General features: G+C 38.8%; 1 protein-coding gene and 1 long non-coding RNA gene across 2 annotated transcripts in view; one reads left to right on the plus strand and one right to left on the minus strand.

The window, feature by feature from the left end:
- Positions 1-14,601, minus strand: part of LOC123551400 (glycoprotein endo-alpha-1,2-mannosidase-like) — a 47,348-nt gene that overhangs the window by 18,086 nt on the left and 14,661 nt on the right. Inside the window, exon 3 of the mRNA XM_045340313.2 lies at positions 2,478-2,587. Within this exon, the coding sequence (XP_045196248.2) occupies positions 2,478-2,587 (110 nt within the window). The remainder of the gene's footprint in view (positions 1-2,477; positions 2,588-14,601) is intronic.
- Positions 3,548-5,214, plus strand: LOC123561382 (uncharacterized). The gene is made up of 3 exons (XR_008370544.1): positions 3,548-3,713; positions 4,285-4,472; positions 4,737-5,214. It is a non-coding gene; the product is annotated as an uncharacterized LOC123561382 (long non-coding RNA).

Raw genomic sequence — 14,601 nt, forward strand, 5'->3', positions numbered from 1 at the left:
TGAACATAATAAAGCCAAGTTATATACGTGTTATATGTTACATATATATACAGACACAGACGTGATAGGCCCCATGTGGTTCTGGGATGATCTGTGTATGAAAAGAATTGGAACCACTGTCTTACCCTTGCATGATCGTAAGAGGCGACTAATAGAGTCTTAACACTTGGTTTTGCTGTAACTCTGTGATTCCAGCAGGTATGCAGATTTTGATTCCATACCTCATGTTTTTATTACGAAGTAAATGAGATGTGAAACCAAAATTTGTAGTCCTGTTTGGCGTCATATAACCTATACTGTGTTGGTGCGCCGTAAAACCCCCCAAAAAACAGACGTGATATATACGTGTTATATGTTACATACAGCCGTGTTATATACGTTATCTGTTTCACTGATAAAAATGACATCTTTTTAATTGTGTAATGTATAATGTCACCTAGTATGTCTGCAGTCCTAGAGTTTGGGAAGTTAACCTCAACAGCATTCAAGTTGTGACCAAACAAAACAACAGCTCCACTAAGTTGGGCAATATATGCTCAAAGGGTTATATCAGAGGATGACTGAAGCAAAATATAAAGAACTAGAATTGTGTCAATAGGAGAAGGATGCCATCCTCTATATAGCATCCATAAAATGTGTGTGTGTGCATAAAAAGCAAATAATATATTTTTTTGGGGGGTGGGGGTTGTGGGGGGAGGGGCTGGAAGAGGGCTAGGTTTGGCAGGGATGCAGGGTGTGTGTGCAGTGGCAGTGACAGGATACTAAGGGAAAAGAAACTAAATGAAAACAAGAGGGCCAAGATGGCCCTAGGTCGCTCACCTAAGAAACACACCATAACAGTGTAAACATGTTTGACCTAATGATTTCATGGAAACAATTATTCTGGCCAATTTTCATCAAGACTGGACCAAAAATGTGGTCTCTTGAGTTTAAACAAGTATTTTCTTAGATATTCTGTGACCCCGACCTTTGACCTTAAACCTACAGACCTGGATAATGTACTCTGCACATCATCATACCAACACGTCAAGTTTGAAGTCAATAACTTAAATGGTTAATAAGGTATGCTCCCGACACAAAATATAACAGACAGATTTGACCTTTGAGCTCAATTTGTGACCCTGATCTTTGACCTACAGACCCACTTCATGTGCTCTGCAAATCGTCTAATTGCCACCTACTTAATGCCAAGTTTGAAGTCAATACCTTGAATGGTTAGTAAGGTATGCTCCATACACAAAATATGATGGACAGTTTTGGCCTTTGAGCTTAATATGTGACCTTGACCTTTGACCTATAGGACTGTTACAAGCACTCTGCCCATGCTCATCACCACCTACTTATATACAAAGTTTAAAGTCAATACCTTTAATGGAAGGATGGGCAGAAGCACGCACCATAACATAATACAACCCTTTTTTCAAAACGGGCATATAGAAGGGAAATAATTCAAAAATGGTAACATCTAGAGTTATGGTTTCTTGTCAATGCACTCCTGCTCACTGACCTCTATCAATATGTAAAGTATCAAGTCAAGACCATCCACCTATTCTAACAGCTCACCCTGAACAAAGTTCATTTGAACTAAAAACTTTTCCTGCCTTTAGATTTGAACTCTGTCCTCCAAATCAGTAATCCTACTTTTGACCAGTAGAGCTAATGAAATACTTTGTCACTATTGGTGACAAATGCCCCCAAAGTAGGCCCAAGAATGCTACAGTTGTATGCGCAAAAAAATCACATATCATTTTGTGACCTTGACCTTGACCTAAGAGGCCTCGGTTATAAGCTTGACACATCTTCTCAATATGGTTAACATTTGTGTCAAATTATTTTCAAATCCCTTGATAAATGGCAGAGTTATGGACCAGACAAGAAACAGACCATGTTAACATTTGACTTATAAGTGTAACCTTGACCTTGGAGCTAGGGGTCTGGGTCTGGGTCTTGCGCATGACAAGTCGTCTCATTATGGTGAACATTTAAGCCAAGTTATTTCAAAATCCCTTTATGGATGGAAGAGTTACAGCCTGGACAAGAATTTACCCGATGCACACACGCACGGACAGTGCGATTTTAATATGCCCTTCGGGGTCATAAAAAAAAAACTCTTATGGTCATACAAGTATATATCAGGAATTATCATTTTCAACTTAAAATGTTTAGACAGTAGTAGAGTGTTGTATATTCACATGTTGGACACTAACTTTCATTGAGTTATGATACGCCATTACTTTCAGCAGCAGGGCAATAACTCTGTAGTTACTGAAAAGATCCTGACAAAAGATGCGCATTCACCACTGCCCAATAGTGATCTATATTTGTATTAACTTTCATGAAGATCTATCAATGAATTACTTTGTTATTTGGTAACTTATGGATTGTAAAACAAGGCACTTGAACCATATTTTGAGGCTCCTGACAGTGCAAGTGGCATGTGGCATTAAACAGGCATGCCAACTATGCAGCTATCATACCTTTAAATCATATTTTGCAGCTCCCTCAAGAATAAGTGGCATAACAGAGTCTGGTTCCCTTCCCTCATTATCAGCATCACCAGGTGGGTACCAAGACACCACAACTACCCCTGATAAAAACAATAGCAGTTGTTATGTTATTAAGATAATTTAGATATAAACAAGCAAGTCTTCACAGTCATGTGACATTTCACAGATGCCATCTTAAAAGCCACAATCACCAGTATATACATTTTATTGTTTTCATTGATTATGTTAAAGATTTTTTATCTGGGTTCTTTGTAAACTGGACAAAAATGGTCCACATTTGCCTTTAAAACAACCGGAGGCACAATTGGGCCTTTATTGCTCACTGACGAGAACCTTGAACTTGAGTCACCTAGCCTATGCTCTATGAAACATTTATTAAAAATATTTAATTCAGTCTGAACAAACTGGGCATTTTCATTTAATAATCCTTTCTCTTATCATTCAATTCGTACAATTAAACTGTGCCCACAATTAACCGTGTATTCACCGACAGCAACATACACTAATAATGATAAGCGTGACGTAAGCAGTAAGGTATGGAAGTCAGAGTTTAACTTTCGTTTTCCATATTTGACACCTGCTTTTGCAACCGTGATTTTCGGACATATCTGTCCTTTCTAACAAAATTTTCTAGTGCATCGTAATAATTAGTCAATAAGAAGTCTGCATTTAAGAAAAATATGACAACTGTTGCAAAAGCAGCTAATATTTTGAAGCATATTTGATAATATATAGCATGCAAAGGCATCAAACCCCACTCATCATTCTTGAAATAGTTTATTACTTAAATCTGAATAAGCCCTTAGCTATAATAGCATGATGAAATATTAATACCAGGCCCTTCCCCAGCCGCATAAGGCGCCGCGCTACCGCGGCGCTTAAAACACGAAATACAGCTTCCCGCAGCGCTTAATTATCCCGCGCGGTGCCTCAATTATTAGCGCAGCGTCTTAAATCAGTAAGCGATTTCATCCCTGTGAGATACCTCAGGTAAATATCGATCGGGGAAGTTTATGAATACACAGTGTAGCTAGCTGCTGTTTACTGTGTACTGATAAGGGTTTAAAGACGACACGTGTTGATGAAAGTCTGTGTTTTCACAAGTTTGCGGTTAATTGGAGCAGGTGTGATTGGATTATAATTAGTTAAAGATTATAATTAGTCTCTGCAACGAAATGGGATAACAGTTGGTGACGGAATGCATGGGTAAGTTAATTGTTATCGAGTAATAATTAGCAGAGAAAGGCAACTGTATTAAAATGACCAGTGATTCTTTGACTGAAGTTTGAAATCATTGTTCCGGATGAACTGAAGCAAACTTTTTCGAGGATGTTTAATTACAATTTTTTAAGATGCTATTAATTTCTAAATATTAAATTTATCTACTATGATATTTTTTGTTTCACTTTGCTTTTGTATCTCTCAAAGTAAACATGCAGAGACCAAATGATACAAGTTTCAGTGGAATAACAAAATTTAGAGCAGGTTACCAAACCATCGTTCCTGGGAAAGACCAGTTCCAAATAAGCAACTGCCTACTTTCTCACGTAAAGAACCGGGCTAGTCGATAAAAGGGATGAATGAATTCTCTTCTAGTCAATATTTTTATGCTAAATAAACATTGATTAAATTATTTACTGACTATATTTACAGCATCATGTATGGTCCAAAGAATTTTAGAAGAAAAAAAAACAAGAAACTTATCAACTACAAAAAAGTTATGATTCATTTTGTCAAGTCATTGAAACATGTCATTGTAACTTATGTTTCATTTCAGGCTCTTTCATCACTCTTCTCCCTTGAAGAAGACCGGGCGGTTATTGAATGGGCACAGGCGAAAGCCACCCTTACCACAGATGAACACTTTGCGCACCATGGAGTGGATTGTTGGTAATCTGTCCGAGTCTCACCCAAACCTGAGCAAAGTCGCTACAATGGGACTGCTTCTACCAACCTCCACAGCTGGTGTGTATACATGTTCTTTCTGAAACTTGCTGCTTGCAGTAAAATACAGTAGTTAAACTTGAAATACAGAACCTGCTTCTGTGTGTAAAAAAGCTGCAATGGTGTTGTTAACATTCACAAATATTTAACAGAAATACTGTTGCAATTCATTGTGCAGAAGAACACAAGATAAATGTCAAATCTTAGGAACTTTTACAATATAAATCCATTCTTGGTTATCCTTGCTCTGGGAAAATAACAAATACTTTTTTTTTGTACTTTCAGATTGTGAGAGAGGTTTCAGCAGTTGAATGTGTAAAGACCACCCACCATTCACCGGTGAGCATGAAAGTGCTTAATGCCTTACTCGTGGTGTCCATGCGGGGACAAAAATTGAATGACTTTAATTTCAGTGGTGCAGTAAAGGAATGGCACAGAGCCAAAGACATATGAAAACAAAAATGCCTATGTGTTGTTAGTGTTAGTACAAAAGAAGTGGAAGGACATATGTGTTGTTTGAAAATACATATAAAAGAAGTGGACATCTGTTTAGTGTATATGATATATTGATGGTTATATGATTATGTAAAAATGTAGAAGTAATGAAATACATGTTGTTGTGTTTTTTTGCATATGGTATACTTAAAAAAGCACCATTTGGGTTCGATTTTTTAAAAAAAATCGAACACGGGAGGGGAAACCCCTCCCGCACCCACCCCTTATCCCGCCACGCAAACTTTACCCCAGCGCCTTAAAAAATTTCTGGGGAAGGGCCTGAATACAACAACTTTTGGTTAATATTATTGTATTACCAGCTGTTTATTACTAAAGAAAATTCAGTCCATATAATATCGACATCTTTGGACAAAACTCCTGTGTTTTGGAAAAGGACTCTTCAAAATATGGACCCAAGGGTCCTAGGACTCTTGGGTTTTCAGGTCTAGTGGAACCCCTGTAACTTTGAACAAAGTTCAGGTCAATAATTGTGTGAGTATTAAAAGAAACAAGAGGGCCATGATGGCCCTATATCGCTCACCTGTTATCATTGCACTTGAGGACAAGAAGATCCTCAGAAAAAATATCTAATCCAAAGGACAGGAACAAAAAAGGGAAGAAATTTAACCAAAACGAAGAAAAAAATTCTTACAAGATATAGATTATGTCAAAAAACACCTAAAAATTGGAGGTACCATCCATGTTGTACCACAGAAAAGTGGTCTCGGTTTTTCCCTATGGCCAATAATAAAAAAATTACTAAAAACAAGCTATTTATAGTAACGTAAAAGGGAAGTAATTAAAAAAAAATATATTGTAAGTGGACAAAAGAAGGATCTGCCAAATAAATATGTTGGCATAAATGAAATTTCAGATCAGTATCTTCATTAGTTACGGAGATATACCCATTTTAATTTGAAATAAAGGGAGGTAATTTGACATAAAATCAGTCCATAGTTATCTACCCTTATTGTCTCAGTCCAACTAATAACAACAAGAGCTCGTCGAACACGAAATGCCCCCCCTTGATGCATTCAGTAATTGCACAAGGAACAGAAATTATATGCTCACTGTAAACAAAAGTTCTACCATTCTGCTTTAATCTGACCTTGACCTTTAACCTATTAACCTAACAAGAGATTACAGAGTGATCTTGGCGCCATCTACTGAGCCACTTTTGAATGTTCCAAATTTCAAGACTTGCTCAAGGTCAAAATCAATGTCAAATTTCATTTCGGTACAAAACAATGTGTATGTGGTCCAAATTTGAAAGCAGGTCACTAGATCAATTTCAAGGTCAAAGTTCATTTCGGTAGACAGAACTATGCATGTGCTTCAAATCTGAAGGCTGTAGCTTGAGAAATGTGAAAGTAGGTAATAGGTAAAAATCAATGTCAAATTTCAATTCAGAACACAAAAATATGCATGCGGTCCAAATTTGAAGCCTGTAGCTTCAGAAATGTGAAAGTAGGTCACGATGTCAATCTCAAGATCAAAGTTCATTTCGGTACACAAAACTATGCATGTGGTTCAAATTTGAAGGCTGTAGCTTGAGAAATGTGAAAGTAGGTCACTAGGTCAAAATCAAGGTCAAGTTTTATTTCGGAACACAAAACTATGCAAGTGGTCCAAATTTGAAGCCTGCACCTTCAGAAATGTGAAAGTAGGTCACTAGGTCAATCTCAACATCAAAGTTCATTTCAGTACACAAAACTATGCTTGTGGTTCAAATTTGAAGGCTGTAGCTTGAGAAATGTGAATGTAGGTCACTAGGTAAAAATCAAGGTCAAATTTTATTTTGGAACAAAAAACTATGCATGTGGTCCAAATTTGAAGCCTGTACCTTCAAAAATTTGAAAGCAGGTCACTAGGTCAATAACAAGGTCAAAGTTTTTTTCAGTACACAACCTACACATGTGGTCCAAATTTGAAGGCTATAGCTACAGAAATGTGAAAGTAGGTCACTAGGTCAAGATCAAGGTCAACTCATGTCAAGGTTCATCTTGCCACTCAAAACTATACATGTGGTCCAAATTTGAATTATGTAAGTTATGGACATGAAGGTTCTAAGTTTTTCCCTATATAAGTCTATATGAACCATATGACCCCTGGGGTGGGGCCATATTTGACCCTGGAGGGATAATTTGAACAAACTTGGTAGAGAACCACTTAATGATGCTACATTACAAAATATCAAAGCCATAGTCTTTGTGGTTTGGACAAGAAGATTTTCAAAGTTTTTCCCTATATGTCTATGTAAACCATGTGACCCCAGGGCGGAGCCATATTTGATCCTAGGGGAATAATTTGAACAATCTTAGTAGAGGACCACTAGATGATGTCATATACAAAATATCAAAGCCCTAGGCCCTGTGGTTTTGGACAAGAGGTTTTTCAAAGTTTTTTCCTGTATAAGTCTATATAAACCATGTGACACCCGGGGTGGGGCCATATTTGACCCCACCGAAATAATCTGAACATTCTTGGTAGAGGACCACTAGATTTTGCTACATACCAAATATCAAAGCTCTAGGCCCTATGGTTTTGGACAAGAAGATCAGAAACCATTTTAACTGTTCCTGGACATTGTGACCTTGACCTTTGACCTAATGAACTCAAAATCTATAGGGGTCATCTCCTGGTCATGGCTGTAATGTTCTCTAATAGGGTTCTATCATTTTATATTCATATGGAATAGTATGTGTGAGTCCCTGATCCACAGATGTGGTTGAAAGAAACAAATACAAGTGTACTGTTCAACATTTATTCAGAAGACTGATGCTGGCGGGAAATGGTCAAGATCTTGTAGGCATGCACATGTAATGGAATTTTACTGGGTTCTTTGAGAGTTCATGAAACATGATCTCATTACATTTCCCTCTCTTAGAGATATTTAGAATCTTAATTTCTAAATCAAGTAATATTCATTAATTAAGATCTAACAATATTATTAACATAAACATGTTACAGAAATAAAGATATAAATATATAAATGCGTTTATTATTGAAAACTGTTGCTCATGGCTAATTCAAATGTTCTCTCTATGCATTTATTATTTCGGAAGTGTTGCTCATTTATAAATTAATCAAATGTTCTCCGGTGTCAGTTAATCAGCTTCTATTATATCATGTTTAACCATCTAAATCAATGTTCTCCAGTGTCCGTTTTGATCAGATTTTATTTATAACATGTCTAGACATCTTTCCCACGAGTGTTTCATTGATAGAATGCTAACACTTAATCTCGTTGTAATAACGTCTGTTCTTAATCACTTGTCTACCATAACCAGAGCGTGTTTTAGGACAAGGAGGGTTAGAGCAGGGCATATCAGGTAAATGCGGGGTCAATGTGTGGTCATTCCTGGCATTGGGGCGCGAAACGGGAGAATTCTGGGAATATTCCGCTAAAAGTTTAGGCGTGGTATCCCGTATTTCTGGAAATATTTCCTTGGTTTTGTTTATCATAACTCTGTTTCGGCGGTAAATACCACCTGATTCGGTCTGGACTGTGTACGACCTATCATTGTGTGTCTCTATGACCTTGGCTGGTTCCCACATTTTGTTTATCTGAATTCTGACGTATTCGTTTAACCGTAGGGGAGGCAGCTTTCTAGCTGTCTTGTCATAATTTGACTTTTGCTTTTCTTTGATTTTCTGCATTTTTGTTTTGATCAGTTTTGGTTCGATGGTTCTAGGCTGGAGCTGTGCGTTGGTTATGGGTAGAATAGATTTTGTTCTTCTACCCATTAGGAGCTGATTTGGGGAGAACCACATTCAAGGGGTGTATTCCTGTATTCGAGAATAGCTAAATATGGATCTCTGTTGCTTTCTTTAGCCTTACGAAGTAAGCGCTTCGCAATTGAGACGGTTTTCTCAATTAAGCCGTTTGAGATCGGATGGAGGGGGCTGGATGTGACATGCGTAAAACCCCAATCATTTGCGAAATCTGCAAATAATTTTGATGACCATTCTGGACCATTGTCTGTAACCAATTTCTGGCAAATCCCGTATCTAGCCATATGTACTTTGAGTTTCTGATGACCGTCAAACTTTGCTTATTGGTTAAAAGATCTATTTCAAAAAAGCGGGAGTAATAATCCGTCGTTATTAAATAGTCTTTGTCATCAAGAGTGAACAAGTCAGCGGCAATGTTTTGCCATGGTCTGTCTGGAATTTCATGTTGTTCAAGGGTTCTTTCGCATTTGAGTATCTGTGTTTCTGACACACAGAACACTGAGAAACATAGTCAGAAATTTGTTTGGCCATGCCTGGCCAGAACATGAGTTCTCTTGCTCTTAGAGTGGTTTTTTTCCACCCCAAAGTGACCTTGGTGAACTGCCTCTATCAGATGTTTCCTAGCAGTGGCGGGAATAACTATCGTCTGACCTCTGAATATTAGGTCGTCTGCAACGGAAAGTTCGTCCCTGTGATTAAAAAATTCCACTATTTCAGCTTTACAGTCTGCGCGGGAAATTGGCCAACCGTCAATTATTGTTTGTTTTAGGAGCTGCATGTTAACATCGTTTTTTGTGTCGAGCCTTAACGACTCTAGACGGCGGTCAGAGATGTGCAGACCTTTAAGAACTGTGTGAACATGAATGTCAAGGTCATTGTTTTCAAATGTCAGCTTCAGAGGCTGTCTAGACAGAAGGTCGCTAGTGGGAATTTCTTTACCCGTACAAATTGCACGTCTAAGTCGTATTTGCTTAGTGCCAGTCTCATTCTTTGTAGTCTTGGCGGACATGCACATAGATGTTTTTGCATTATCGCACATAGAGGTTTGTTGTCGCTATGAACGGTGACCTTTCTACCATAAATATACTGGTGAAATCGAGAGCATGAAAATACAATCGCGTTCATCTCTCTTTCGATATTGGCGTATCGGGACTCGGTTTCCGTCAGGGTTTTACTTGCAAATGCTACAGGGCGGCCATTTTGGAAGAGGGCGGCGCCACACCCATATAAGGAACTGTCACATTCGAGTATCACCGGCTGTTTAGGGTCAAAATACGCCAGAACAGGACTGTGCGTAATGATGTCTTTCATTTTGTCAAATGACTGAGTCTGCGGTACGTCCCATAAAAACTCAACATCTTTTTTTAACAATGCTCTCATTGGGCTAGTTACCTCTGCCAAGTTTGGTGCAAATTTCTGCATGTAATTTGCCATACCAAGAATATTTTCTAATTCTCGTCGTGTCTTCGGACTTCGAGGTTTGCAATAGCCTCGATTTTTGAGGGGTCAGGCTTTAATCCGGTTGACGTGATCAAGTGACCAAAGAACGGTACTTCTGTAACCCCTATCACGCACTTGTCAGGATTGAACTTGACACCTTTTGACCTTGCTCTCTCAAGAGCGTTCTTTAAGTTCAAGTCATGTTCCTCTCTTGATCTACCATACACAAGTATGTCATCTACAATTGCCGTCAGTCCGTCAAGTCCTTCAAATACTTCGTCGATTTTCTGCATGAATATGTCACTTGATGCAGATATACCGTAGGGCAGTCTCAGCCATCGGTATCGCCCGAACACTGTACTAAATGTCGTGAGAAAAGACGATTTCTCGTCGAGCTTTACGGACCAGTAGGCATGTGTAACATCAAGTATACTGAAATACTTTGCGCCGGTAAGTCGTGACGTCACATCGTCAATCGTTCTCATGGGTAATGTGGACGTTTTATTGCGTCATTAAGATTCTTACTGTCAATACATACCCTCAACTGTCCTGATTTTTTCTCAACTATTACCAGGGAGTTCACAAAATCTGTTGGGACGGTGACCTTTTCTACGATTCCCTCTTTTTCCATGCGATTTAGCTCTTGCTTTAATTTCTCTCTCAGGGCTTCAGGAACTCTTCTAGGGGGGTTGATAACCGGTGTGGCGTCCGGTCTAATATGCAAACTAGCTTCCCCGGGCATGGTCCCCACCCCTTTAAATAGGTCGCCATATAGAGTCATCATTTTGCTCTTGTCTAAGGGTTCACAAGTATCGATAGAGTACGTTAACTTGACCAGACCTAGTGTAAGACATGTGTTTAAACTCAGCAGGGGAACAGAGTTGCTCTCTACAATGTAAACAGCTGATAAACAGCTGACTCCGTTGTGACCTAGATTTAACCTAATCATGCCACGAATTGGCAATGAGTTACCTGTATACGAGGTTAAACCATTATCAGGGGGTTCTAAGGGGTAACTGATTTTAAGTTTTTCAAAATGGCTGACTGGGATTACATCAGCTGAGCTACCTGTGTCTATTTTAAATTTCAGTGGGGTCTGGGAGGGGCCTACGGACAAAACTACAAAGGCTTGCTCTGGAGGAGACAAATTTTTCGAAGATGTACAAGTATTTACCATGTCAACAAAGAAGGTATCCTGATCACTATTATCACTCATATTTAATCCGTTTAAATCCAATTCATGCACTGACTTGTTTCTACATACGCGTGCGAAGTGATCTTTAAATCCACATTTATTACAAGTAGCGTTTCGAGCTGGACATTGTTCATGTCTTTGGTGTTTATTGTATCCGCAGTAGCTACACTTGGAGTTCGCCGTCGTCGGTGGTTTTCGCCTTGGTTGTTGTTGTCGTCTGCGTTGTGACGGTTGCGTGTCTGGTTTTGAGGGTCTTTTCTTCACTGCGTCGATGTTGTTTGCGTTAATTGCCTTCAGTTGTTCCTGGCAATATTCAAGGTTTTGCATAATTGAAATAGTTTTGTCTAATGTTAATTTCTCTCCTTCGTTTATCAATTTCTCTCTTGCCTTGGCGCTGTTCGTGCCAAAAACGATTCTGTCCCGAATCATTTCATCGTTGTTGTGGAATTGGCACTCTCTTGCACTTATTCGTAGACGGGTTAGAAATGCGTCGAATGAGTCCGATCCCTGGACTTCATTGAAAAACTTATACCTGGCAAAAATCGGGTTCAGCTTCGGTTGCACGTAACTTTTGAACCTTTTGTAAAACGTGTTCAGTTTTTTGGCTTCAGCGTTGCTGATAACCCATGTCTGTTTGATTTCTCTTCCGCGTGCACCGACCCATAGAAGCAGATAATTTACCTTTTGTTCTTCAGTTTTTTCACTCAGGGGTCCTTGAAAAATTAGCTTCACATGCTCTTCAAATTTTTCCCATTCATTAACAAGATTAGATGAGTTCCAGTCAATAGTTGGCGTTGGTATTCCTTCCATTGTTTATAAACTATGTAATCCAATTTTTTATTAATATTCCATACTGTCACAATAATCCAATAAAACACTTCTGATACCATGTAATGTTCTCTAATAGGGTTCTATCATTTTATATTCATATGGAATAGTATGTGTGAGTCCCTGATCCACAGATGTGGTTGAAAGAAACAAATACAAGTGTACTGTTCAACATTTATTCAGAAGACTGATGCTGGCGGGAAATGGTCAAGATCTTGTAGGCATGCACATGTAATGGAATTTTACTGGGTTCTTTGAGAGTTCATGAAACATGATCTCATTACAATGGCCAACCTAACTATCAATTTTCCTGACACCAGGCCCAAGCGTTCTAGAGATATTGCCTGGAAACCATTTTACTGTTCCTGGTCACTGTGACCTTGACCTTTGACATACTGACCTCAAAATCAATAGGGGTCATCTACTGGTCACTACAAACCTCCCTATCAACTTTCAAGATCCTAGGCCCAAGTGTATTTGAGTTATCATCCGGAAACCATTTCACTATTCAGGGTCACTGTGACCTTGACCTTTGACATACAGACCTCAAAATCAATAGGAGTCATCAGCTGGTGATGACCAACCTCCCTATCAACTTTCAAGATCCTAGGCCCAAGCGTTCTTGAGTTATCATCCGGAAACGGATTGGTCTACATTCTGACCGCCCGACCGCCCGACCGACATCTGCAAAACAATATACCCCTCCTTCTTCGAAGGGGGGCATAATAATGAAATTTCAAATAAGTCCTATAAGTACTTACTAATATAAATCCATTTTGATTACAATCAGGGGAGGTAATCAGATATAAAATAACTCTGGAAGCTACGCCTGGATCTGATTTGTCATGGAATCCAAGATTTATTGTTGTTGAAGAAATTTTGAAAGTTTGTATCAAATAAAATCACAAATGAAGTCTCTATATGGCTGCAAAAGCCAAAATAGCCGATTTTGGACCTTTAAGGGGCCATAACTCTTGAACCGAAGATGGAATCTGGCCAGTTCAAGAAAGGAAGCAAGATCTTTGGTGATACAAGTTGTGTGCAAGTTTGGTTAAAATCAAATCATAAATGAAGCTGCTATTGTACAGACAAGGTCAAAATAGCTAATTTTGGCCCATTCAGGGGCCATAACTCTGGACCCCAGTATGGGATCTGGCCGGTTAAAGAAAGGAACCGAGATCTTATGGTGACACAAGTTTTGTGCAAGTTTGATTAAATTCAAATCATAAATGAAGCTGCTATTGTGCAGACAAGGTCAAAATAGCTAATTCTGGCCCTTCCAGGGGCCATAACTCTGAAACCCATAATGGAATCTCGCAAGTTCAAGAAAGGAACCAAGATCTTATGGTGATACAAGTTTTTTGCAAGTTTGGTTAAAATAAAATCATAAATGAAGCTGCTATTGTGCAGACAAGGTCAAAATAGCTAATCCTGGCCCTTTCAGGGGCCATAACTCTGAAACCCATAAAGGGACCTGGCTAGTTCAAGAAAGGAACCAAGATCTTATGGTGATACAAGTTTTGTGCAAGTTTGGTTAAAATCAAATCATAAATGAAGCTGCTATTGTGCAGACAAGGTCAAAATAGCTATTTTTGGCCCTTTCAGGGGCCATAACTCTGGAACCCATAATGGAATCTGGCCGGTTAAAGAAAGGAACCGAGATCTTATGGTGACACAAGTTTTGTGCAAGTTTGATTAAATTCAAATCATAAATGAAGCTGCTATTGTGCAGACAAGGTCAAAATAGCTAATCCTGGCCCTTTCAGGGGCCATAACTCTGAAACCCATAAAGGGACCTGGCTAGTTCAAGAAAGGAACCAAGATCTTATGGTGATACAAGTTTTGTGCAAGTTTGGTTAAAATTAAATCATAAATGAAGCTGCTATTGTGCAGACAAGGTCAAAATAGCTATTTTTGGCCCTTTCAGGGGCCATAACTCTGGAACCCATAATGGGATCTGTCCAGTTCAAGAAAGGAACCAAGATCTTATGGTGATACAAGTTTTGTGCAAGTTTGGTTAAAATCAATAATGAAACCACTATTGTGCAGACAAGAAATTGTTGATGGACGCACGGACGCACGCACAGACGACGAACGACGGACGAAGGGTGATCACAAAAGCTCACCTTGTCACTATGACAGGTGAGCTAAAAAAGTGGAATTTACTGACTGGGCACATATAGTTTATCCACTGATGTTGAATGATCAAAGGGCAATATCTCATTGAGAGAAAGAGTCCTCCGAAAAATCAAGGATCCTGTTAGTATCAAACCCTGCTATAATATACTATTGTTGAATAATCAAAGGGCAATAACTCGATAAAATCATCTGACTGGAACATGAAGATAATATGCATATCTCCTCTTGATAGTGAAGCTTCCTATGACGTTTCACTAAATTCCAACAAGTGGTTGCTGAATAATACTCCAGACAATAATTGTACTAGTATAATATTGT

Source organism: Mercenaria mercenaria, chromosome 4 (genome assembly GCF_021730395.1).
Source record: "Mercenaria mercenaria strain notata chromosome 4, MADL_Memer_1, whole genome shotgun sequence".
Lineage (NCBI taxonomy): Eukaryota > Metazoa > Mollusca > Bivalvia > Venerida > Veneridae > Mercenaria > Mercenaria mercenaria.